Below are 27,264 nucleotides of genomic sequence, written 5' to 3'. Positions count from 1 at the left end.
CCCCGGTGGCCACGGAGATACCCACATGGCAGGGCAGACCTTTCCTGTCTCCCCGCTGCTCCCCTAAGCCGTGTATTTCAATGGATCTGCCTGTTCTGTTTCCCACTCTGTCTTGGTGACTCCTCTCACCATCCCGCACATTTGGCCTGTATCCCGGTTCTTGTATAAATAAATTAATCTTAAAAAAAAAAAGTGTTTTAAAAAATAAAAAATAAATATACCCGTTTGGGTGGAGCAAAAGAAAAAGAACAGGGGTAAACAGACTGTAAGATATTAAGCCGAGACACCAATGAAACAGACATTTTTGTTTTTTAAGGTCTTGAAGGAATAGTCTGAACTTTATGTTACTGAACTTGAAATGCTGAATGAATTCCAAGCCCCAGCATCCTACCCCGTCACACAAACTCCAGGCAACACAGCAGCTGAATTTTATGTGCCCACCAATACCTACCTACTTTCTACCAAGTATTGAGAGTAGAGCCGATACAGTGAGCTCAGAATAAAGTTTAAACAGTAGAAAGTGAACAGAAAGTAACAACGTTGAGGGAGTATCATTGTGATCATGGAAAAAGGATCCCAGGGCCTTCCTGGTGGCAGAAGGGGTTGGGTGCCGCACTATAAAGCAATCTGCAGCCTCTGCAGTGCCAATTCCATCCCAGCTGGCCGGGGAGGGTCCCACATGGCGCAGCAGACCTCTCCTGTCTCCCAGCTGCTCCCCTCAGCAGTGTATTTCAGTCAGTCTGCCTGTTCTGCTCCCCGCTCTCTCTGGTGAATCCTCTTACCCCCCACACCTCGCACCTCTGGCCTGTACCCCAGCTTTTGTATGCATAAATAAATCTTTTTTAAAAATTTGGCGAAAAAAAAAAAAGAAAGAAAAGAACAAGTATCCCAGTTGATGGAAGACAAGAGTGAAAAACACAGAAAGGAGGCCTCACAAGACAAAAACCTGGGCCTCTCCTGGTGGTGTAGGCGGTTGAGCACTGCGCTGTGAAGCTGTCCGCAGCCTCTACAGTGTCGGTTCGATCCCGGCCGGCAGGGAAGGGTCCCACATGGAGCAGCAGACCTCTCCTGTCGTGCCCACTGCTCCCCTCAGCAGTGTATTTCTTCAGTCTGCCTGTTCTGTTCCCTGCTCTGTCCCTGGTGAATCCTCTCACCCTCCTGCGCATCTGGTCTGTACCCCGGTTCTTGTATAAATAAATAAATAAATAAATCTTTAAAAAAAAAAAAAAAGACTAAAACCTGACTCATACAAGGAGATGGAGGTAGAGGAGATTAACACAACCATTAACCCACCTGTAGAGGTGGGACCCTCAGGTGCCAGTGCCTTATCACAAGGCTGGAGACCCAAGCAGGCTCAGATGCTCTAGGGAGCACAGACCTGAAGGTAAAGATATAGAGATTGGGCACATCCTGGAATCTCTGGTCCCTTTCTAGTGTTGACTGTTAATCAACATCAGCAATAAGCAGGCCACTCCATGGAGAAATGAGCCCCCTGCCAAAGAGAAAAGAACTTTATCAGTGTACTTTCTGCACAGGCTGAGGGCAACACTCCATCTGCCCACCTGTGACTATGCAGGTGCTTCTTTTCACTAACTCTGTCATCTACAGGGCGGCGGCCTCCTGCCTGCCTGTGACCTGCACCTGCCGGGGCTTCTCCTCACGGACCTCCCTCAACGGAGGCCAATCTCTTCAAGGCCACCCGCTGCGACCACGCAGGCCTCTCTCAGCAAACCTGTCCCTTCTGGGGCAGCTTTTCCTACCTGCTTGTGTCTACGCAACTGCCTTTTACTGTCCTACCCATTTCTAATAAACCTGCTTTTCAAATATAAGTACTGTCTCTGTCTCGTGGAGAAATTTGCTGTGTATCGCTGAAACAGGAGCTCTGGTGAAACCTTTCCCAGAGTGAACCCAAGGACCCCACACTCCAAAAACTTTATCACAGTCTTTAGTTATTTAAGAGGCTAAGCTCCCCCAGAAATCACCAAGAAAATGTGCACATGTGCACACCTGGCTAGGATTGCACCACGCTCTTAACTCCAGCACGGGCAGCAGGAGCTGGGACTGTTACAGGCAACCCCAGTGTGAAATGGGCTGCTGCTGGGAGCTGCTGCCTTGCAGGGAGCTGGAGTTTTGGAGAGCACCTGTTCACTCTGCACATGGAGTGCCAGGATGTTAGAAGTTCTGCAAATAGAACTTCTTCCCAGAATTGACTACTGTTCTCTGAGGACGTGCTGGCTTCTATGCATGTTCCCCACTAACCAGGAAATCTTATTTTGAGCAGTAACTCATTCATCTGCATAAGTAAAAACACAATTGTGTGTTATTTCCTTGTTCCTTTGTTCATATCTTTGATGAAAGCTTGTGCTGGGAGAGTGAGAGGCAGAGCTGCTCTCAATGGCTCTCCCTAGCCTCCCCCACCCACTTGCAAATTCATTTAGACTCTGAATCTTCGTTAATGGCTGGGAATTTACTTGGCTGTCCTGTCTGCAGCAGGCTGCCTGACTGTGAGTCCTCACCCGCGCACTTAAAAGGAGCTTAAAATGAGACTCAACTACAGGCACACACAAAGGTTCGTAAAGAGTTCATTAACCAAAAAAAAAGGGAAATGAAGAAATGAGTAACTCAGGGAGAGAGAGATAAATTGGTGAATGTGTCCTACCAGCTCTGCTGAGTTGGAACCCCAAGAGCACGCTGAAAGAGAGAAAAACCAAGGCCCCCAAGGCCCCCATGTCTGGTTATATACCAAGCCTGGGGGCTTAACGCCACCCTCCATTCCTAGCAATCCTCCCCTGGGTGGTGAGGGCATTATGGGATTTGTGGTCCTTGGTGTCTTGGATTGCTTTGGTCTGGGTGAGGGTGGAGTCCATAAAACCTATTTGTTGAGTTTGCTCAGGACATCCTTCTCCTGTAACAGAAACACCAGGACTTACCAGGAAACTGGAACACAAGTCACTTGACCAGAGGGAGAAACAGGAAACAAAAGGGAGATTCTGTTAGCAAAGCTGTGTGAAAGTTCGTCAGGGAGTAAGCGAGAGCTCCCAGCTGAATGTTAAGAAGGGCGAGCAGGGGCTGACAAACATTTTCTGCAAAGGAATAGATATGTCACATGTTTTACTTTGGGGCTCAAGGTCTCAAGCACAGCACTGTGAAGCAATCCTCAACCAGTGTGGCACCAGACTGATCTCCCGCCCACCAGGCAGCTACCCACAAGGCGGACCAGACTTCCACCGTCTTGATTGCTGCTCCCCTCAGCAGTGTATTTCAGTCAGTCTGCCTGTTCTGTGCCCCACTCTGTTTCAGGTGAATCCTCTCACCCCTTCCCCCCCACCTCTGGCCTGTGCGTCAGTTCTTGTATGCATAAGTAAATATATCTTAAAAAAAAAAAAAAAAACTTTGCCTAACAGGAGGCGTGTCTGCATTAGTCAATCAGCCCTTCGAGAAAAGGCTAACCCAGAATGCTTCAAACCACAGAATCGGCTGTACCCCCTCAGGCCACACACCAGCCGGGGTCCCAGGCGTCTGCACAAGCCTCTCTGCACCACCCACCAGTCAGAGCGTGGCGTCACCCCCAAATCAACGGCAAAGGGCCCTGAATCCATGAACTGGAGGTACTGGGAACCAAGGTCCGAGTGGGCCCCATGTTGCCCAAGTCACCTCCCTGACGATCCACCTGCTTATCAACCCGAATCCCGGGGTGGACACTCCCCTATGACGGTCACCCACCCCCACCCCAACTTCACTGAGCCCCACGTTAAGCCCGAACCGGACCCAGGCACACGGTGGCCGGGGATGCGCCCGCTGCCTTACAGGGCGACCCGCGAAGACCTCGCCCCCGGACGTGGGGCAGGGTCGCCGGCGTCTGCCGAACCTCAGTCTTTTTTGCCGACCCCCCAGGCCTTCCCCAACGCGCCAATAATTCCCCCCTCCGGTCGCCAGTGAAAGACAAAGCCCCATGGAAAAACAGAACAAAACCAAAGCAACAAAAACACTTGCAGGGACAAGAGATACTGACCCGATTTCTTCCCAGGCCCACGAGCGCCTAAAGAGAACACTTCCGTGAACGGCTTCTACAGCAGAAGTCGCGCGTATTTACCATCAGCGTACAGTGGCCGAAGAGGCGCAAACGCATTTGAAGAAACGCGACAAACGTCTTCCCCGCACGGTTTCAGGAGCCAATATGTCTGCGCCCGTGCGCCGCGAGCCCTGCGGGCGGCCATGTTGGCACACCTGACGTACAAAAAGCCAGGGGCTGGTTTGGGAGCCGGTCGCCAGGACGGCGGCGAGGACGAGGAGCCAGCGGGTTGCTCTCGTGGCCCAGAACTCTCTCTCTTGCGGGAAAGGGCAGCTTCTCAGAGACCCGAGCGTCACGAGGAAGCGCGGCCGGCGGGACAGAACAGCACCCTGCGGCGCGCGGATTAGCCGCCTAGTGCTTGTCAAGTAAAACTGTTCCGGAGCAACCCCGACGTGAGCCGGGCGCCCGCCTGCGGGCCCCCACCGCGCTTAAAAGGGACAGAAGAAGGGGAAGGGAGGAAATGAGTAACTCAGGGAGAGGAGGAGGGAGAGAAGCTCGTGAACGCGTCCTACCGGTGCGCTGACCTGGAACCCCGGTGGCCGCTGAGAGCCTGGAAGCGCCTATGGAGGGACCCCGGCCCACATGGCGGGTCTTATACCCGACATGGCCGCTGAACCCCACCCTCAGGTCCCGGCAGCCCCGCTTTCCTGGTCATGGGATTCGTAGTTCCCAGTGTCTGGATGGCTTCGGTCTGGAGTGGGGGTGGAGTCCACAAACTGTATGGAGTTTGCTCAGGACATCGTTTCCCCCAACAATTCCCTCCTTTCACTTTTTGCCACCCTTTCTATGGTGCTGAAGATCAAATGTGTGGGTGCTGGGGTGCAGCCTCAGATGAAAATTTTTCAGGGCTTCACCGGTGGAGGGCTCGCAACCAGCGCGATGGACGCACCCACCAGGACTTCCTAACGCGGGGTACAGCCCCCTCCGCATGGGCGGACACCAAGCAAAATGCCCCTTAGAAAGGAGGAAAGTGGGGGTGCAGCTCCTGCCGGGGCACGTTATCCACAGATAGACACGGTGGGACTCTGCGGCCACAGCAGCGTTATCACACGGGCGAAAGCATCCAAACCCCATACGTCGCCGATGAGTCCCCCTCCGGGAGCCCCGATAAAGCTGAAGAGTTGCTTCCTGATGACGCCACGGGGAGCCCCACCTCCGTCCCAGCCGGGGATGCGGGCGTCCTCACGACCCTCACTACACCCCTTATCACCCCAGACCCCCAGTATGCCTCAGCAGCAGCACCGCGCCCCACGACACCCCAGGAACCTCAAGGGGGTCCCCAAACTCGAGTTACTCACGTTTCCCTGGAAACAGCACTGCACCCCAACGCGGAGACCAGGGCGATGACCCTTAGACCTCCACAGGACCCCGGATCCCCAGCCCCGCAAAGGAGCGTCTGGGATCCCGAAAACCCCCAGCAGCCGCCTCCAGCTCGGCGCCACCGTCCGACTCCCCCATCCCAAGACCGGACAGAGCGCGCCCCGTTTCTCCGCGTCACAACACAAATCTCCACTTTGAAAACCGAACTTCAGGCCCCAACCCGCGCCCTGACACCCACCAGCGGGGCCCAATCCCGCTTTCCTGGGGTCTCCTGCTGCCGCAGCGCGGTCCCGGGACCCAGCCCGCGCCTACGGCGGCCGCGGAGGACCAAAGGCCTGGAACGGCCCCCGACTGCGCTTCCCGCGGGGCGCAAGAGCAGTATGTCTGCGCCCAGGGCGCGTGACCCGGCGGCAGCCATGTTGGAAAACGGGTGTACGGAACCGCGGGGACAGCTTGGGGGCCAGGAGCCCGAAGTGGGCAGCGAGAAAGGGCCGCCGTGAGCACCTTTCCCAGCACCCGGCCTCCTGCAGAAAAAGCACCTTTTCAGACTGTCCCGCATCACAAGGTAGACGTGGGCGCTCTAGTTATCTTCGGCCAGTTCAGCAGAGTACATATATGTCATCCCCCAGAATTCACTTTTTGTGTCTACACCTGCGCTCCGCCTCCCCTTCCAGTGACCCAGGACAAATCCCGGGGGAACAGGTTTGACCTGTTCGGTGGGTCCTCACCCTCGGAGGCCTGACTGCGGGACGCGCTCCAGAGCAGAAGCTCGTTTGAGACAGGAATGAGGACGAGGATTCACACAGGGCCCTGGACGGAGACGGAGGGGCGGAGACGGAGGGAGGGGCCCCTGTCCTCCTCCAGACGACGGACTGAGCGGAGACCGAGACCAGACTGAGGGGCGCCTGGAAAGCGGGCGCCAGGCCCCGGGCACCTGCAGCCAAAAGCCCGGAGCCCCATGAAGTCCCACCGCCAGGCGGCGCCAACCTCAGCCCCGCTCGTTCCCCGTAAGCCCCGCCCGTGAGGCGGAGCCTGGAAGCCACGCCCACTTCTCAACAGCTTGGAGCCCCGCCCACTCCCGGCCTCCCCTGGAGCCCCGCCCCTGGGGATGTGTCTCCCCGGGGTCTCTGACACCCAGGCGCTACCAGGGCCTCAGTGGAGCAGATTCCAGGAAATGACGCAGAGATCAGGCGCTCGCCGCCGGCACAAGCTGTCAGTGGAGAAAGGGCAGACTTGCCACCACGGGGTGCGAGGAGCCCGACAGTCCAGACTAAATCCAACCCTGCAGACACCTGTCGCGGGGCCGCGGACCCAGCAGAGGACTAGGACGCTGGGCACTGACTTCCTCGTGCAGTGCGAGCAGGACACAGTCCCAGCCCACCCGCGCTGGGCCGCAGCCCGGGGAAGCAGGTGAGGGTGGTTCCTGTTTGGAAGCTGGTGTTACGGGATGTCCTGTGAGGCCAGGGAGGGCCACTGCGGCCCAGGGGCAGGTGTCACCTCCTCCTCCACAGCCCACCTGCATAGCCCAGCTCCCCCGTATGCCACGAACTGGACGGCGTGGGGGGAGGCTGGGAAGGCAGAGGGAGCAGCCTTGGGAAGGCAGAGGGAGCAGCACAACAGGTTGCCCTACAGTTGTTTCTGGGCTCATCGTTTTCTTTTTCTCCCCAGAGTGCCCTGCTCACTGCTCAGCAGAGGCAGGTGGGGACAGCAGGGAGGGGGCTCCTGTGGCTTCACAGCCCAGTCCTGCAGCCCTACCAGCAGCGTCCTTTCCTGGCCAATGTACTCTCCACCCGTCCCTTTATTAAAATCCATTTCCGCTTTCAGGGCTTGTGCTTCGTTCCTGAGTGTGGCGCCAAGGACTCACGTGGAGGGTACTCCCCATTATTTGCAGGTGTGCCCAGATATACTGAGGCTGGTAGCACCTGGCATACACAGGGGCTACTAGTCCTGGGGTGTCAAATTCTGAATGGTGGATTCCGCACGTGTCCCCCAGAGCTCAGGGCAGCCATCACAGGTCTGACCAGTCCCAGAAATTCGCAGGCTGACACCCGCAGCAGGATGACATGAGACAAGGACAACAGGAGACATAAGACCTGCTGGCCGGGGGTACTCAGGGCAGACCCCTCACGGGACAGGACCTGCCTGGGTCATCCTGCTATAAAGTGAGGGTGATGATGGGGGACTTAGGCAGCCATCTTCAAATCTAAGTGGGTACTAGGCTCTCATTTGAAAGAGTGTCCTGGACGTCAGTGCTGACATTCTGGCTTAGAAGTTCTGGGGTGACTCGGAAACCTGCATTCTTTTGTTTTACAGAATACCCGGGACAGGAAGCCTCTGCAGAAAATCGAAAATCATCCTGCCGCATTCTCTGGCTACAGTAATTATGGTGGGAGACCATGTTCTTCATTCTTGTTCAAATTCTAATTCTCCAGAAAAGTGCAGAGGTGGGCATGGTTGTCTGGTGACACGTACGGATCACATTACCATCCATCCCCGGACTGTGCCTTTTTCACAGAACTTGTCACTCCTTGCACATTAGATTCCTTTTCCTTCACTCTCTCTCAAACTGAGTAGCATGTATAAGGCCATTCTTGGCCTGTTTTATGCAATATCTCCTCACAGTGTAAAGCACACAGATGGTGCACGAAAACAGATAAGCCATTACTCAATCACCCAGGATTTCTGACGAGACAGCCACCAGGTCTTTATCTACAGGAAGATTTGGACAGTTTCCAGGTCTTTTCCCACAGGAAAATTTGGACAGGTCTCATGGACAGGGAACAAGTGAGGAGAAATAAGCAGAATAGTGACAGGCCCAGGGGTGCACTCCCAGGAGACAAGGACTACAGAGGAGAAGGTACGTCTCCCTTCAGGCCCTAACAGTGGAGCTGGAATCCTGGGGACAAAAATTTCCCAGAATAACGTTTGGGGATCTCACCTGCCATCTCCTGTTTTCCTCCATTCTCAGGGAGTAGATTCCGGTATCTATGTATTCTGAGGATGCTTTTCCTTTTCTGCTCTGCCCAGTTTATATTCTGTTCTTGAGTCTGAAATCATCAATATGGGGGAGACAGAGTTCTCAAGGAGAACCGCCTTCCCAAGGCCAATTCCATCAGTAATAATAGTTGAGGCCGTGTGCTCATTCACTTTCCAAATCAACATAAAATTTTGTTGAGAAATAGTCACAGAACCAGCACTTGCAAAGATACCTTTCAGGGATGACGTAAAGGGCAGTTTGGTGAGAACATGCACTTCAACCATTTAATTAGCTACAGACTCTGGCCCCTTGCCTGACTTAGCCACTGTTCCCCGGGACACTCACTTAGTTTTGAGATATGATTACGTGAAGCTAAGGAAATATTTTTGCTTATAAAATATTCAAAGCCATAGAAATAAGCAAGGATTTTTTTTTTTTTTGTAGTCTACTTGGTGAAACAACATGAAAATGAACGAAACACATGAAAATGAATGAAACATGAAAAAGAACGAAACACGTGACTTTCAGGTGTTCCAAATCCCTTACGCGGAATCCCTCACCCTGGAAATAAGTCCCCTGACAGGAGAACTGTATTAAGTCTTGAAGCAACTTTTCTGTATGTCCCATGAAATCAGTATTTGTGTTCCCCAAAACCCAATGTTGTAAGAATCTCAAATCCAATGCATGAGGTGGGGCTTGGGAGAGGTGGCCAGGTCAGCAGATGGAACCCACATCAAGGGAGTATTTTTTTCCTTGGAAGACATGGTACAAAGCATGGCCTAGGGGAGAGAGAGCTGTCCCTAGGTGAGGACACTGGGGGTGTCTTCCATGAACCAGGAGATAGGACCTTGAAAAACCCAAGTATCTGGAGGTTTTGATAAAAACCTCCCTTACTGAAAGGGTGAGAAATATACTTGTCCCCAAATCCACCCAGGCTATGGTATTCTCTGGTTGCAACAAAACTAAGACCAGGCCTCCCTGGTGGCGCAGGGGTTAAGTCTTAGCACTATGAAGCTATCTGCAGCCACTGCAGCACAAGTTCCATCCCCAGCCAGAGTGCTAACCACGTGGCACAGCAGACCACTCCTGTCTCTCCACTGCTCACCTCAGCAGTAGATCAGCCTGTTCTGTTCCCCACCCTGTCCATGGTGAATCCTCTTACCCACTCCCTGCACCTCTGGCCTGTACCCCAATTCTTCTATACATAAATAAATCTTTAAAAAAATAAATTAGGGCCTCCCCGGTTGTGCAATGGTTGAGCACTGGGTTGCGAAGCTGCCCGCAGCCTCTGCAGCGCTGGTTCGATCCCCGACCACTGGGCGAGGGTGCCACATGGCCCACAGATTTCTCCTGCCGCCCACTGCTCCCTCAGCAGTGTACTTCATCACTCTGCCTGTTCTACTCTCTGCTGTCTCTGGTGAATTCTCTCACCCTCCCGTGCCTCTGACTGTACGCAGTGCTTGTACAAATACATAAATAAACCTTTTTAAAAATTAATTAACTAATTAATTAAATTAAAAAAACATGCCTAAGACCACATGTTTCACCTAGAGGAGCAGGAGTGTAAAGCAGTCACTGGAACAACAGCCACTTCATTTCTTTGCTCAGGACAACAGGCTTGTTCTTTTTTGGTCACCACTGAATTCCTTCCTCCTGGAACAGAACCAGGTACAAAGGTAGATTTGAGAAATACTTGGAAAATGAAAGAGCTGACCAAACTAAGCAGTTTCATAAGTCTCTCTGCATGACAGAAACCTAGGAGTTAAAGGATGACTCTACGTTCAGTCAACCTTTCACTTTCAGAAACATGATGGATATAAACACATCATCCAACCCGCAATTGCAATCATGGCCTTTGTGAGGTTTTGCATTTTATAACAGTCCACACATGGATGGTCTTACCTGTTTTAAAAGCTCATCTACATCACCTATCACTCAGACTCCCTTGATTCAACTGACACATCAGAGCAACTGAGTGCACATATGGGTTAACACCACTGGGGCTATGAGTGGGTACCACTGGGTGCCAACGCATGTATTTAATAGATAGGGTGAGTACAGAAGGCTTCTCAGGTGCTGCATTTACACGACTTCGCAGAGTTTATTCTTTTCACATACTGTGACCTAGAACTTTAGCACACCGCTTCCCACAATGAGGTCTGAGTTCCTTTTTTTTTTTTTTTAATTAAAGATTTATTTATTTATTTATGCAAGCACTGGGTACAGTCAGAAGCGCAGGAGGGTGAGAGAATTCACCAGAGCCAGAGCAGGGAGCAGAGCAGGCAGAAGGACCGAAGTACACTGCTGAGAGGAGCAGCGGGCGGCAGGAGAGGTCTGCACGCCATGTGGGACCCTCCTCTGGTGGCCGGGGAGCAGCCAGGGATTGAACCGGTGCTGCAGAGGCTACACGCAGCTTCACAGCCCAGCGCTCAACTGCTGCGCCACCGGGGAGGCCCCTGAGTTCCCTCTTATTGGTTTTCTACAACATAACATAAGACATAATGGACCCCTGAAGGTACTATCACATTCACTGGATCCGTGAGGTTTCCATCCCATGCAACCCAGCTGTTGTCTCCTAAGGATGTGCCACTGGCCACAGGCTGGCCCACTAGGACCACATTCTCATCTGCCAGGAGCCCAGGGACATTTAACGATGTCTCAGGGGCCACGGAAGACACTGGCATAGAGACAGAATTGGCGATATTTCTTTCCCTCAGGACACGGCTGGTCTGGGATGTGGTGTGCCTCTCAGTGGGGAGATTTTCCACCTTGACCAATTGCACATAGTCTTCTTGATGTATTCGCATGTGATGAAAAAGACAAGCCACATAGGCAAAAGATTCGCCACACTCACTACAGACACAGGGTGTCTCTCCTGCAGGGTTCCGCTGATGCACGATGAGCTGCTGCTTTCTAGAGAAGGCTTTCCCACACTCACTGCAGGTGTAACGATTCTTTCCTGTATGAGAACTTCGATGGACATTGAGTGTACACTTTGTAGGGAAGGCTTTTCCACACTCACTGCACGTAAAGGGACTCTCTCCTGGATGAGAACTCCGATGGACATTGAGCGCATACTTTCTACTATAGGCTTTCCCACAGTCACTGCAGATATAGGGTCTCTCTCCTGTATGAACTCTTTGATGGACGATGACACTGCGCCTTGTGGTGAAGGCTTTCCCACACTCCCTGCATTCATAGGGCTTCTCTCCTGTGTGAATTCTTTCATGATTAATGAGACCTGTCTTCTGAGAAAAGTATTTTCCACAAACACTGCACTGAAATGGAGTCTTCCCTGTGTGAAATCTCTCATGGGCTATGAGGCATGGCTTCTGGCTGAAGCCTTTCCCACATTCACTGCATACATAAGGTTTTTCTCCTGTATGAATCCGCTGATGTACAACGAGATTTGCCTTCTGGATGAAACTTTTCCCACAGTCACTGCATTTAAACGGTTTCTCCCCTGTATGTATTTTCTGATGTTTTTTGAAGGCTGATGTGTGGAGAAAGATTTTACCACAGTCAGTACAGTCATAGGTTCTTTTTCTGGTATGTGTTCTCTGGTGGTGAGAGAGCATGGCCTTCCTGCGAAAGGCTTTCCCACACACAGCACACTGATGAGGCTTCTCTCCTGGGGGAAGGTTGTAGTGGTCACTGAGCAGAGATTTCCTCCTGAAGGCTTTTCCACAGTCCCTGTACATGTGAGGTTTCTTTATTTTTTGGGTTTTCTGGCATTGTTCTGATTTGTTCTCCACGTTCCCAAGCTGTGATGGCTGTGGCAGATAATCTTCAATTATCTCATCATCTGTTGAGATTTCTGAAAAGAAAGAACAATGAATCCATCATCATCATATTTTGATTTTTGTATTTTTTTAATTTTTTTTTTATTTATACAAGAATTGGGGTACAGCGACATGGGGGCCAGCGACATGGCAGGGTGAGAGTGTTTACCAGAAACAGAGGGGAAACATAACAGGCAGAAAAAACGAAAGCACTGCTGTGGGTAGCAGGGGGCGAGACAGGAGAGATCTCACGCGTCATGTGGGTATCTCCCTGTCCGGCCGGGAATCAAATCTGCACAGCAGAGGCTGCAGACAGCATCACAGCGCTGTGCTCAACCCGCTGTGCACCCGGGAGGCCCATATAAAGGTATTTTGAAAACCACCACGAAGATCACTTTTTCCTGATGACTCTATGAAATGAATATAAATAAAACTTGGGGTTCTCTGGCCTCGGGGCGAGGTCTCTATACCTGCCCCAGCTGCTCCTCACTCACCTGGGCTAGGGAACATCTGCATTTCCGCTTCCGGTGTCCATGGCAGTTCGTCTCCTTCCACCCTGGAGAACGTGTCAGGTCGGCAATCTTGGTAACCTGGTCATGGGACATGACAGATAGAGACACACTGAGGGGTTTGCGACCATGGGATGTTATAAGTGAGGACCAAACACTTTTGACATTAGAAAGGGGAAGCAGACTGGGGATCCAGCCCTTGTCGTGTGGGTTTTTAACACACCCAGGAATTCCGTGACAGCAATGGATGGTGTCAGAGTGTGCTACAGTTTACCTCAGTGTGACAATTACCACCTGGAGGAAGCAATGGAAGGAACAGGTTAGGGGTTCAGCCCCACCTCACCCCCTGTTGAGATACTAATCTCAATGAGGCATTTACTAAGCTTCTGATTGACCAGAGGTTCCCATGATGCCCTCTCAGCTCCAATTAATTTGCGGGTAGATCGTCCAGAACTCAGGAAATGTTTGGTTCCCAGGTGACAGCTTATCATGAAAGAACACGCTGCAAATGCCCAAGGAAGAGTAACAGTGGAAGTTGCAAGGACAGGGTAGAGCATTCATGCTGACGGGACACCCCACTCTCCCAGCTCTTCTCAGGGTTCCAATGCTCCTCAATCCTGTCCTTTGGGTTTTCGGCAGGTTTCACTAAGCAGCCAGGATTGATGAGATCATCATCTGTGGGTGACCAGGCTGCTGACTCACCCTCCACCCTTCTCCTGCCCACTGAGTGTATCATCCCTGTAAACATGGCGTGCCCCGGGCAGCAGCCACCAGACTAAGGTGAGCTGAGGACCCCGAAATCCTCCTACTCGCCTCAACCCAGAGGTGGCTAAAAAGTTTGCTGTAAATAAGGAAAGATACTGGTACATTCTCTTGTCACTCGAGAAAGGTGGTACAGGGCCTGTGCCTGACCAGACACGAGGGCCACCCATGCACAGACGCTCCTGTTATCAAACACTCACGCCCACACAGGACAGGCTTTTCTCCCAGGAGAAGAGAACAGCCCTTCTCAGGAGCAGAAGGGGACTGAGAGCCTCCCCCTCACAGCACCCGCACTCAAGAGCCTTCCCAGGCCCAGCAGGAAAGGGCCTGCAGGCCCCCGGGCCAGGACCCGTCCTCACCCACGGACACCAGGTGGCTGTAGGTCTCCAGCATCACCTCCCGGTACAGGGCCTTCTGCGCGGGGGCCAGGAGCCGCCACTCCTCTGGGGTGAAGCCCACGGCCACGTCGGCGAAGGTCAGCGGGGCCTGCACAGCACAGGGGGCGTGAGAGGCCTTGTGAGGACACGGGCGGAACCTGACACGCTCTCTGCTCTGTGCATTTTCTAGGCTCGACTGGATCCCCCGGGCGCGTGCACAGGCATCACGTAAAGCAAATGCCCCCTAAGACATTCTGGGCTGAGCCTTCGCGCTCGGACCCGGCATCCAGTAGGAAGGTTTCCTACTGCAGGAGGCGAGATCTGCCCGGTGACCTGGAAGGACGTTCTCACGAGCAGCTGTTCCTCAGGCTCCCACACCCTGTCACCTCCAGGAGGGACACAAACAAGATCCCAAAGCAGAGACCAGGAGGGACCTACCTCCCCCTCCAACCCGAAATCCCACGAAGGGACGCTCCTCACGTGGCTGACATCAGAGACATCAGATGCACCCGCAGCGCCGACCCCCTGCTCACCCCCAATCCCGCCACCCTGACAACTCAGTTAACTTCTCTCAGGTCCTGCTGTCGCGGTGCCTACTCTTCAGCGCTACCACTTCTCAAGAGGCCTCCAGACTCACGGCCATGCGGCAGGGCAGGCACCGAGTCTGGAGGGAAGGCCTCTACCTGCTGCTCCCACCTCGCCAGGGGGCGTGGGGCCTTCAACCCTGTGTCCCCCAGCCTGTGCTGGGAACCTTCGTTTCTGTCCTCTCGTCTCTGCCCTAGTCCTGGGGACTCAACAAAACAAACATGGAACAAACAAAAGAAGAAAACAAAGCAAAGGCACCTCCATCACGCCCAGGCCTCAGAACCCGCCGCACGAGCTGCTCCCCAGCGTGTGCTCCGGGTCTGCTCCACCTGCTGCCCGAATCTCAGTCTTCGGTCAAAGGCTGATCTTGGGGTCCCGGGTCTTCTTCCTCCTTCCCTGGATGCTCTTGCTCCTCAGAGTCAGGACCTGTGGGTGCAGGAGAACCCCATGAGTGGCACATTTCCTCCAGCCAAGGTCACCCTACTCCCCCACTCCACCCTAGGCACTCAAGATCCTGCCCAGGCCCTGACCGTGTCCCAGGACAGGGTCTGCTGGCCTCAAAGCTGAGATCCAGGTGGGGTGCAGGTTGCCTTTACTATGTGAAGGCAAAGTGGGGTGACTGAGAAAGGACATGAGGGCATGAGACGCACCCCAGGCCTCAGGAGCAGGAAACCCTCAGGCAGCTCGGGTACAAGAGGGACGCCGTGAGGAAGGGGGTGGTCTGGGTGCTGTCCTCCAACCTGCTATCTGTCCCCCCACACCCCCCACCACCGTCTGCACCTCTCCTGCTTCAAATAACACGCCCTGTGGTCACAGGCCTGGCAGCGGGAGAGCCAGGGAACGCGAAAGCGTGGCCTTAAAGGCAACACTGACTGACGCTGTCTAAGGGGGTTTTAATGCACGGAGAACCGTGTAAGTTGGTCATTGAGGCTGAAGTGCTCCTCCCCACGCGGAGAAGGGTGGAAAGTGCTAGCGAACATGAGAACTGGGCAGGTGAGGCCGCATTCTCTGCACCCCCCTAGTCTCCTGGGGATCACGAACAAATGTCTTCTGCGCACACTGTGCTGCTCAGGGAAGGGAAACACTGCGATGCCGGGACACACGGCCAGCCCGAGACTCAGCCACACAGGGCAAGTGCGGGCTTTACAAAATGGTGCTGAGGGCCTCCCTGGTGGCGCACGATGGAGCAATTCGCAGCCTCTGCAGCATGGGTTCAATCCCCGCCTGGCCAGGGAGCAACCCACATGGCGCAGCAGACTTCTCCTGCCTCCCCGCTGCTCCCCTCGGCAGTGTACTTCGGTCCGTCTACCTGTTCTGTTCCCTGCTCTGCTTCTGGAGAATCCTCTCACCTCCCGCATCTCTGGCTTTACCTCAGCTCTTGTATGCATAAAGAAATAAATATTAAAAATAAATAAATAAATAAATAAATGGGGCAGAGCCCATGAGACGGTGGGCTGAAGGGGAGAAGGCTGAGCCCCTCCTCACTGCATACACAAAAATCATTTTGGGGTGCACCTGCCAACCACAGAGGCAAGTGCACACGACTTTCTGAACACAGGAGCATCTCCGCGCCGTCAGGGCATGGCCGGCACAAAGCAAGCGATATTGTGCCGGAGGAACCAGAAACGGCGCAGCCACTCTGGACAGCGTTTGACAGCTGTGTAGGTGGAAGATAAATACACCCCGATGAGAGCACCCCCAGGTCCCTCGTAAACCCGCACAACCCGGCGCCAGGGAACCTGTGATAAGCTGAACTAGAGAGAAGCTGACAGCAGTAAACACTCCCGAGACCCCTCTGGCAGTAGGGACGCCCGCCGCACGCGCCCCATAAAGACCCGCTCTCCCCAGTTCAAGTCCCGAGTCTCACTCTGCAGCCACGGAGAATCGCCCCTCACAGGCATTCGTCCAATAAAGCCTGCTTCCATCTGATGCCCTTGGCCTGCTTTCTTCCCAACACACCCTGAGACACAGCAGTTTCGCTTGGGCTCTCTGAAGCTGGTGACCGGGAAAAGCAGCCTGGGGGAGTTAGTATCCACCTTTTGCTCAGTTCTTGGGATGCAAGTTAGTTTCTGGTAGGAATCTTGTCAGATGTTAACCATGAGGCAGGATGGACCTGGGGGGTCCCATGACTACTGACTCCCGACACTCCTTGGTGTACAACTCACCTCTTGGAATGCAGCCACGTCCTATCTGACCATGAACAGCTGCCAATGCAAACCCACCCGGAACCTTGTAGAAACTGAGAGTGTATATGAGCCCTGACTTCCTACAAAGGTGGCTCAGCTTTGGGATGTGAATCCGCCGAGTCAGCACCGGAGCATCAAAGCTGCTTCCTCTTGGCCCTGCTGTCCAAGTTTCCTTTGTGCTGAATAACATTACCTCCAAGCTACCTGTCCTCCCCCACCCCCATATAGGCCCATCCAAAGCAGAAGACAAGGGCAAGAGTACTCACAGCCTAATCCTTAACTATCCAAACGTAAACATGTTTCTTATGTGAAGGAAAAGCTGCCATCTTGCTGCACCTCCCCCTGCAGTGACCTTTAGGGCTAATGGCTTTCACCATGGTCCCTAGGTCCGGCTGGGCAAGGAACCAGCGTGCAGGGGAGTACAGCAAAGTTCCCTGAAAACATAGATAAGACAGATGCTTATCAAAAGATAACGACCACCAGGAACCACTGCAAGAATGCTACTACAAAAAACCTTATCTCGTCTTTCTAGAACTACAAACTTTATTCCCTTATTGTCTTTCTAAACTTCCTTCTTTCTTCTATAAAGGTCATTGGTTGTTAATTAAAAAATCATATGAAATCCTTAACACAAGGCTGACTCAAATGAAACATTACTAAACCCTGTAATAATTAAAATATAGTTTAGGTGAAAAGTAGTTAGTAAAACAAAAAATGCGATTATATAGTTTAAAAACAAAACTAATGGTTTATCTACTTAAGAATGCAGCTAGGTCCAGATGTAAATCACTGCCCTGTCAGTGATAAGCTAAACCCATGAGCAAGCTGATTTCATTGATATTCATTGTTCCTATGCTTTTAGAAAACATATATATACTGGTCACAAACTCAAAGAAAATTACACTCAGATTTTCACTCTCTTGAAGTGTGTCTGTTTGTCATTTATTTGCCGAATCCCTGACCACCCTGCGCAGTCTCTCAACCCTGAGACGGCCTCATCGTCTACTGCTGTGCTGGTCGGCGGCACCATCTACTCCAACAAGGAGCAAACAGCAAGTGTTCCCAGAGCCTGTCCAGCTTTGCAAGCCAAGAACAATTACCTGTCCAGCTTTGCAAGCTAAGTACAATTTCTACATGTGGAAGGCTGGTAAGACAAAACACCAAAACCCCAAGCAAGAGTGGGCCTGAGACCTGCAACGCCCAACACATTTACTCAGAGACACTCAGAGAACAGGCTGCACAGCCCTGGAACAGAGCAAAAAGGTCTGTGCAACAATGTGATTCTTGCAAATAATGAACAAAAGAGGAGTCTGCCTTAGGAAAATGCACTATGTTAAATGACACTGGCCTGTGGGGTCCAGATGTACTAACCGGGAAAGGGTTCACCCAGCACCACAGGGGAGCTGACAATGAGCAGTTTGTTTAAACATACCCCTTTGGAGTAGGGTGGAGCAAAAGAAAAAGAACAGGGGTCAACAGACTGTAAGATATTAAGCCGAGACACCAATGAAACAGACATTTTCGTTGTTTTTGTCTTGAAGGAATATTGTGAACTTTATGTCACTGAAGTGGAAACGTGGGATGAATTCCAAGCCCCAGCATCCTACCCCATCACACAAACTCCAGGCAACACAGCAGCTGAACTTTATGTGCCCACTAATACCTACCTACTTTCTACCAAGTATTGAGAGTAGAGCCGATACAGTGAGCTCAGAACAAATTTTAAACAGTAGAAAGTGACCAGAAAAGCAACAATGCTGAGGCAATACCACTGTCAACATGGAACAAGGATCCCAGTCATTAGTAATTTAACAGGCCAAGCTCCCCCAGAAATCACCAAGCAAATGTGCAGATGTGCACACCTGGCTTGGATGCACCATGCCCTTAACTCCAGCACAGGCAGCAGGAGCTGGGACTCTTACAGGCAATCCCAGTGTGAGATGGGCTGCTGTAGGGAGCTGCTGCCCTGCAGGTGTTGTAGAGCAACCCCGATACAAAACGGGGTGCCTGACTGTGGGTCCTCACCCGCGCGCTTAAAAGGACTTATCAATGCTCTACTGCAGGCACACGTAAAAGGTTAATAAAAGGTTTATTTACAAGGGAAGGGGAAATGAGGAAATGTACAGCTCTGGGAGAAAAGTGGGAGACAAAGTTTTAAATGAGTCCTACCCGATCCGCCGATCAGGAATCCCAAAATGGCGCTCTCAGAGTTGGCCGCCAGCCAGGAGCGGTGAAGCCAGGAGGCGAGCGATCGCGAGCCAGAGAGAGCCCAAGGCCCAAGTGTTTGGTTTTTATATCCTACCTGGCTGCCCAACTCCACCCTCAGGTCCCAGCCACCCTCCCTTTGGTGGTGATAGGATTTGTCTTTCCCAGTGTCCTGATGGCTTTAGTCTGGAGTGGGGGTGGGGTCCACAAAGCCTGTATGGGATTAACTCAGGACATCCTTTCCCCCTAACACAGGGAGCTGGTGTTTTTGGAGAGCACCTATTCACTCTGCATAAGGAGTCCTAGGATGTTACAAGTTCTGCAAACAGAACTTCTTCCCAGAACTGACTCCTGTTCTCTGAGGACGTGCTGGCTTCTGCGTGTGTTCCCTACTAACCAGGAAAACTTGTTTTCAGCAGTAACTTATTCATCTGTATAAGCAAAAACACAATTACGTGCTATTTTCTTGTTTCTTCGTCATATCTTTTTTTTTAAAGACTTATTTTTTTATTTATAAAATAGCTGGGGTACAGGCCAGAGGCACGGGAGGGTGAAAGGATTCACCAGAGACAGAGTGGGGAGCAGAACAGGCAGATGGACTGAAAGCACTGCTGAGGGGAGCACTGGGCGGAACAGGAGTCTGCTGCGCCACATGGGAATCTCCCTGGCTGGCTGGGAATCGAACCCGTGCTGCAGAGGCTGGGGACAGCTTCACAGTGCTGTGCTCAACCCGCTGCGCCACGGGGGAGGTCCTCTTTGCTCTTATTTTCATTTATTTATTTTTTAAAGATTTATTTATTTATACGAAAGCCCAGGTACAGGCCAGATGCATGGGAGAGTGAGAGGATTCACCAGAGACAGAGCCGGCAACCTAACAGGCAGACTGACTGATACACTGTTGAGGGGAGCAGTGGGGAGACAGGAGAGGTCTGCCCCGCCATGTGGGATTCTTGCTGGCCAGCAGGGATCGAACCTGAGCTGCAGAGGATGCAGACAGCTTCACAGCACGGCGCTCAACTGCCTGTGCCACCAGGGAGGCCCACTTTGCTCATATCTTTAATAAAATTTCAGGCTGTCAGTAAGGTACAGCTGCTATCGATGGCTCTCCCCAGCCTCATCCACCCACTGCAAATTCATTTAGACTCTAAGTCCTCATTAATGGCAGGGAACTCCCTCGGCTGTCCTGTCTGCAGCAGGCTGCCTGACTGTGAGTCCTCACCCGCGCACTTAAAAGGGGCTTAAAATGAGACTCAACTGCAGGCACTCACAAAGGTTCATAAAGGGTTCATTTACTCCCCCAAAAAACAAAAAAAAAAAAAAAAAAGGTAAATGAAAAAATGAACAACTCAGGGAGAAAGAGATAAATTGGTGAATGTGACCTACCAGCTCTGCTGAGTTGGAGGCCCAAGAGCACCCCAAGAGCTGAAAGGCGGAGAAAAACCAAGGCCCCCAAAGCCCACATGTCTGGTTATATATCAAGCCTGGAGGCTTAACTCCACCCTCCATTCCAAGCAATCCTCCCTTCGGTGATGAGGGCATTATGGGATTTGTAGTTCTTGGTGTCTCGGATGGCTTTGGTCTGGGTGGGATCCATGAAACCTATTTGTGGAGTTTGCTCTGGACATCTTTTCCCCCCAACAGACCCATCGGGACTTACTAGGAAACTGGAACATGGGTCACATTACCAGAGGGAGAAATGCAGCCACTTCCTTTTGTTACAAAAGGGAGATTGTGTTAGCAAAGCTCTGTGAAAGTTTCTAGGGTAGGTAAGCAAGTGTTCACCCCTGGATGTTAAGAGGGGGGTGTAGGGACTGGCAAACATTTTCTGCTAAGGGATAGATATGTCATTTGTTTTACTTTGAGGCTCAAGGTCTCTGTCGAAGAATTCAGTTCTGTCTTTGCCATAAACTTTGCCTAACATGGGCATCCCAGGTGGCGCAAGGGTTAAGCACAGCACTCTGGGCAACTTCGGTGGCAGAAGTTCAATCCCAGGCTGGCTAGGGTGCACCCACATGGCGCAGCAGACCCCTCCTGTCTCCCCGCTGCTCCCCTCAGCAGTGTGTTTCAGTCAGTCTGCCTGTTCTGCTCCCCACTCTGTCTACGGTGAATAGCCCCCCAAACTCTGCCCTGTACCTCAGTTCTTGTATGCAAAATAACTAAACATTAAAAAAAAAAAAAGAAAAGAAAAAGAAAACTACGTCTAGCAGGAGGCGTGTCTGCATTAGTCAATCAGCCCTTGGAGAAAAGGCTAAAACCCAGAATGCTTCAAACCACAGAACCGGCTGTACCCCCTCAGGCCACACACCAGCCGGGGTCCCGGGCGTCTGCACAAGCCTCTCTGCACCACCCACCAGTCAGAGCGTGGCGTCACCCCCAAATCAACGGCAAAGGGCCCTGAATCCATGAACTGGAGGTACTGAGAACTGGGGTGCACTTGCAGATACAAGAAGAGCTACTGACCCGATTTCTTCCCAGCCCCACGAGAGTGAAGAGAACACTAGCGCAAACGGCTTCTACGTCAGAAGATTGCGCGTATTAACAATCAGCCTACGGTGGCCGATGAGGCTCAAAAACATTTGAAGAATCTCCACAAGCGTCTTCCCCGCTCGGTTTCAGGAGCCAATATGTCTGCGCCCGTGCGCCGTGAGCACTGCGGGCGGCCATGTTGGCACACCTGACGTACAAAAAGCCAGGGGCTGGTTTGGGAGCCGGTCGCCAGGACGGCGGCGAGGACGAGGAGCCAGCGGGTTGCTCTCGTGGCCCAGAACTCTCTCTCTTGCGGGAAAGGGCAGCTTCTCAGAGACCCGAGCGTCGCGAGGAAGCGCGGCAGGCGGGACAGAACAGCACCCTGCGGCGCGCGGATTAGCCGCCTGGTACTTGTCAAGTAAAACTGTTCCGGAGCAACCCCGACGTGAGCCGGGCGCCCGCCTGCGGGCCCCCACCGCGCTTAAAAGGGACAGAAGAAGGGGAAGGGAGGAAATGAGTAACTCAGGGAGAGGGGGAGGGAGAGAAGCTCGTGAACGCGTCCTACCGGTGCGCTGACCTGGAACCCCGGTGGCCGCTGAGAGCCTGGAAGCGCCTATGGAGGGACCCCGGCCCACATGGCGGGTCTTATACCCGACATGGCCGCTGAACCCCACCCTCAGGTCCCGGCAGCCCCGCCTTCCTGGTCATGGGATTCGTAGTTCCCAGTGTCTGGATGGCTTCGGTCTGGAGTGGGGGTGGAGTCCACAAAGCCTGTATGGAGTTTGCTCAGGACATTGTTTCCCCCAACAATTCCCTCCTTTCACTTTTTGCCACCCTTTCTATGGTGCTGAAGATCAAATGTGTGGGTGCTGGGGTGCACCCTCAGATGAAAATTTTTCAGGGTTCCAGTTGGAAAGAAAACCAGTCTCTCCGGGTATTGTCCATGCGAAAAACAAAAGTCCTGCATTCTGGGAAAACAGTTCATCAGTCCAAGCCAAAAGAAAAAAAAACAACTGGAGGCATTAGCCAAAACAAGACAGCAAATAAATCAAAATCACAGGAAGAAATAAAATCTTAAAATTGGTTCAACTTTTCTAAAAACCAATTCTCTCCATCTTGATCTCAATTTTTTAAACAGTATTGCAAAAATTTGCAACCTCAATTTACTTTCAGACTATTTTACCTATTTTTACATAAAATATAGAGCAGAATAACCAAACAGCAATTTCAGCTGGCTTTGTTGTAACAGTCCATATAGGATTAGAGTGAACTCTTGACATCCAGTCCAGAAGGCTTCAGGAACAAAGTTGGTCTCGCCAGACTCCACCTTGGTTTTCCTCTTCTCGAGGGTACCAGGACTTTTTCTTTTTCCGGGTTGTCCAGTCCTACCAATGGAGGCAAGTGTCCTCACCTTCTTTGGAGGTCTCTGGAACCCTGCAAACAAAGTAGCATGTCTTCCTCTTCTTTGTTCAGCTCATATCAAGTTTTTGGGAAGAATTCCACTCAAAGCCACAAAATGAAACACGTCTCCAAGTTATAGTTTGAACAGACAAAATTCCCTATCTAAGTTCTGCAAAAATAGACTCTGATATGAGTAGTAAAAAATTACTACCACTATTTTCATGCTGTGTTGGCATCAAGGGAGAGAAAATGCAAATGCAAGTTAGCTCTGCTATGGAAAAAAATGCAACATTGCTGCAGGTCCTGGTCAGTCAGAACAAGAAAACTTTCTTTGAATCAAAAGAAAATGCAAAAAATTGCCAGTATTACGTCAAACAAAACTTAGTAAAAATCACGTGTATGTCTATTCAGTCCTTTGTAGGAAATTTTTACCATCAAAAGTTCCATCAATAGGAATCTGTTGAGGCCTTTTCCCCCTATTTTCTCCAGAAACAATTTCTGTAGATATCAAGCCATTGAAGTATCCAATATAGCAAGGCAGCAATCACCATGGACAATTTACATACATATCAGATACTGAAAGGTTTTATACATGATTCAGAAAGCCAATGTTAATGTTTCTGTACATGCCAAGTTTTCCCATTTTCTAAGTAACAATGCTTCCCTTCTAGTTTTACCTGTAGGTATACCAAAGAGGACAAATTCATCTAATGCCTTTCCCAGGAGGAAAGGGAGAAATTTGTGGAGTGTCTCAGGAGCTCTGCTGAGGTTCCACAAAATTTCCTTCTATCGACCAAATGACAGACTACCAAATTTTTCATTGAATTTAGATTTGGGGGAAGCTTTGCCATAAATATTAGAAAACAGCAGCAACAACAATATTCAATCTCTATGAAAGCACCGGCTCAGTTCAGTAGTACAATCGTGACAAACTATAACCTTAGCTTTTTCCTCATAACTGGAGACGTTTTTCAATGGTTATGGTCACCATGGATACCAAGTTTTCCACCTCTAGACGCCAAGACAAGGACACAGGCAAGGACAGACAGACATACAACACAGAGACACAGAGAGCTCTTTAGTTATCATTTATCACGTGTGGGATATCTCCTACAACTGCAGTTTACCCATAGGCCAAAATAACAATAACAAGCAGAAAGAAAACCTTCAAAGTTATGAAACAAAAGTTAAAAGGAAATGCCAAAATCAAGAATGAAAGCCTTTCTGTGTAATAAATACTTGAATTATTAAAAAACATACTGCCAGCAAATGCCTGATTCTAAATGGTATTTCATGTCTCCAAAACTTTAAAAGAAAAGAGATTGGGTAGAGCATGTGACTCATCTCAGAAAAGTGAATCGGGGTCTCCCCTGGTGGCGCAGCAGTTGAGCGCTGGGCTGCGAAGCTGACCGCAGCCTCTGCAGCACCGGTTTGATCCCCGGAACCCAGCGAGGGTCCCACATGGTCTGACAGACCTCTCCTGCCAAACCCGCTGCTCCCCTGAGCAGTGTACTTCGTCAGTCTGCCTGTTCTGTTCCCTGCTCTGGCTCTGGTGAATTCTCTCACCCTCCCACGCTTCTGACTGTACCCAGTGCTTGTATAAATAAATAAATAAATCTTAAAAAAAAGAAAGAAAGAAAGAAAAGTGAATCCCGGGTTATCCTGCTACAACAGCTGCAGCGGGAGCCAGTAGCATTTAAGTTTTTGTCTTTTTCTTAAATAAATATCTCAGGTCCTCGATGGGTTCACAAGACCAATGGGATTTCATCTCTGGGTCAGTTCCTTCTGGGGCTTTCTTAAGTCTGGAATGAGGTACCCAGGGTTTTATGCCTGCAAGCTAGAAGAAGTATGTGTGCTTAGTAAAACATCCTATGGACCAGTCCATTTTCCTGACAGCTGCTTTTGGGCATCCCCACTCTGCCAGGTCTTGAGTAAGACCCGATCTCCAGGTCTGCAGGGATGTAGTGGTCACTCAGGAGGCACAGAGATCCTCGAGGTTGCAAAACTGTGGATCCCTGCCAGAACCTCCTGGATAGGTTTCACATATTGTGTGATCCTGCAGTCTCGTGCTATTTCAGAACTGAGGGCTGAAAGGGTCTTCCGAACACAATTTCAAAGGGGCTTAATTGTAGCCCAGTTGTAGGTGCCACTCTTTCCCGGAGGAGGGCGAGGGATAGTACCTGGTCCCATCGCAGTTGTGTTTCTTGGCAGTTTTGCCAAGGTCTTCTTTAAGGTATGGTCCATTTTTCCAGCTTGTCCCGAAGATCGTGGTGTCCATGCAGCACGCAATCTCCAGCTGCTCTGCAACGCACTGCTTCCGCATGAGTGATGGCTGGGACGATGCCGGCTCTGGATGGAGTCGGGCAACCCAAAGCGAGGGATTATCTCCTTTAGCAGCTGTTTTGCGACCTCGGAAACTTTTTCTGCCTTGGTGGGAAATGCTTCCACCATCCCCAGCACGTGTCCACAAAACCCAGTAGGTATTTGAAACTGCCTGGCTTGTGGCATATTCTCAGTAGGTGAAATAGAACATTTGCCTCTCATAGAACCAAGAATACAGCTGAGATGAGCCCCGCTCTCCATCCACGAAGGTGTCCTGGGTTTCTTGAGCGGGGAGGGTTTATTCAGAGGACCCCAGAAAACTCTGGAGAATTGGATGTGGTTGGGGGGTGGGGTCTCCTAGACCAGCTTGAGGTCCAGCAACACCCGGGCTTCCTCCATGGTGTCATAGCTCCAAGCAGCCACTAGGTGGGGCTGAGCCCTAACCTGATGCTCTTTAGCTGGGGACGGTCCAGGGTGGGAGCATGGCCCTATCAGCCACAGCAGTTGCTTTACTTTTCGCATATAAATAGGTTGCCCTGCTCCAGGCTGGGGGACCCCAGAAGGTGAGCTGCTGTAGTCTAAAGGGCAAGCAACACGACAGATTTATTCCAAAAAATGTATTAATCTGGGCCTCCCTAGTGGTGCAAAAAGATGCAACCTATGAAGCTATGCACAGCCACACAGCATGAGTTCCATCCCTGGCCAGGGAGCTACCCTCAGGGCTCAGCAGACCTCTGCTGTCTCCCGCTGCTCCCCTAAGCAGTGTATTTCAGTAGATCCGCCTGTTCTGCTCCCCACTTTCTCTGGTGAATACTCTCACCCCACACAACTCTGGCCTGCACCCCAGCTCTTGTATGCATAAATAAATAAAACTTTAAAAAAGAAAATCCACTGTCAGAGGCAGCCAAAGCAGTGACAGAAAACCTGGGAGACCTGAGTCGTTCCTAGGAAATGAGGGAGGAGCCGCTGACCACAAGGGGCCTGGACCCCCACTATCTGCAGCCTCCAGGTGCCCTTCAGCAGCCTTCTGCATTGCCACTGTCTCCCTGCTCCCCAAACTCAGCCAGCTTCCTGCTAAGCAAGCCCCTAGCAGTAGGCCCATGGGGTCTTCTGGGCCACCCTGGACAGGTGAGGAAGCCAGCCCAGGCCTTCAGCCCAGGCACCTGCACCCACATGGTGGGTGCCCCTGCTCTGCAGGGGAGGGGAGGCCGCCCCTCCTGGCTCTGTGTGCCAGACCAGGGTCCCTCTGGCTCCCCCACCTGGCTGACACCCCTGACTGGAATGGGGTATAGGTGAGTCGGGTGGGGTGAGGCTCAGGAGCAGCTGATTCTCCCCTCAAAGACAGCCCCCTTCACCGGTGAGGCAGGAGGTGAAGGGGGAAAGAGAGGCCTGTGATGGGGGCTGCTTCACGCTGTGGTGGAGACACAGGCTCAGAGGGGACTGGGAGGGGCAGAGGAGGAGGCCAAGGCCAAAGTCCGATGGTGTGGCCAGGCCTCACAGACTCCCCTGTGGAGCTCACGGAGGGGGTGGACCTCAGTGGTCAGGGCCCGGCCTCCTCCCACACACAGGGGTGCAGATCCAGGATGCCTCCTCCCTCTGACCCCAGGGTCTAGGCCCCAGCCTCCTCCCTCAGGCCCAGCCTGGGCCCTTGACCCCACATGACCCTCTCACCTGGTTCTGAGGCTGCATAACTCTGTCTAGGAAACTGCTCTTCTCAGGCCTCAGTTTCCCTGTCTGGCAGTGAGACGTCTCTCTGGCTTCCCTGAAAGAACATGGAGCTGCTGACAAAGGAGGTTTCTTTCTCCCCCTCTCTGACTCCCTCAGCTCCCTCAGGGGGGAGGGTGGGGCCATGGCGCAGCCTCTGGAGCTGAGGACCAGGCCGTGGCCAGGCCAAGCTACATGGGCCCAGCTTCCTCCCGGACCCAGACAGGGGACATTCAGTCATCGCTCCCTCCTCCCGTCCAGGATTTGCGCAGAATCTTGGAGGCCTCGGCGATTCCCAGAAATTGGGGTGCGGGAGGCAGGGCCCTGGGTGTCTCCTGTCCACCAGCTTGGGTGGGACGCCAGACACATCCCTCTGAGTTCCCAGAAGCCTAGTGGCGTCAGCTGCCAGGCTCAGGGTCCTGTGGCTCCCGGGTGCCCCCTGCTTCCTCGGAGCCCCACATCCTGTCCCTCAGAGGGGCTGCCTGGGGGCTGGGGAGGGGAAGGGTCCGGGCTGCTGGGCTCTGTGCCTCCCACCTCTCTGCCTTTCTCCCTATTTCTTCTTCCTCTCCCCACTTCCTCCCTCCCCTCCCTCCCCA

General features: G+C 52.0%; 1 protein-coding gene across 5 annotated transcripts in view; it reads right to left on the bottom strand.

The window, feature by feature from the left end:
* The window catches only part of SPACA6 (sperm acrosome associated 6), a 56,892-nt gene that overhangs the window by 3,759 nt on the left and 25,869 nt on the right, over positions 1-27,264 (bottom strand). Inside the window, exons 1-6 of one of the 5 annotated variants that reach the window (XM_054697349.1) lie at positions 14,643-14,736; positions 13,782-13,908; positions 12,646-12,741; positions 9,917-12,186; positions 8,331-8,439; positions 1,294-1,378 (exon numbers count right to left, since the gene is read on the bottom strand). In XM_054697349.1, the coding sequence (XP_054553324.1) occupies positions 10,838-12,186; positions 12,646-12,741; positions 13,782-13,908; positions 14,643-14,648 (1,578 nt within the window). In that variant the 5' untranslated portion in view covers positions 14,649-14,736 and the 3' untranslated portion in view covers positions 1,294-1,378; positions 8,331-8,439; positions 9,917-10,837. Of the gene's footprint in view, positions 1-1,293; positions 1,379-6,796; positions 12,187-12,645; positions 12,742-13,781; positions 13,909-14,642; positions 14,811-26,635; positions 26,727-27,264 lie in introns of those variants that run through there. The other 4 variants (XM_054697350.1, XM_054697348.1, XM_037517066.2 and 1 more) reach the window with 4 other exon arrangements.

Source organism: Talpa occidentalis, unplaced genomic scaffold (assembly GCF_014898055.3).
Source record: "Talpa occidentalis isolate TD23 unplaced genomic scaffold, MPIMG_talOcc4v2.1 talOcc4.17, whole genome shotgun sequence".
Lineage (NCBI taxonomy): Eukaryota > Metazoa > Chordata > Mammalia > Eulipotyphla > Talpidae > Talpa > Talpa occidentalis.
Note: the sequence above shows the minus strand (reverse complement) of the source record. Positions and strands in the feature narration are given on the sequence as shown.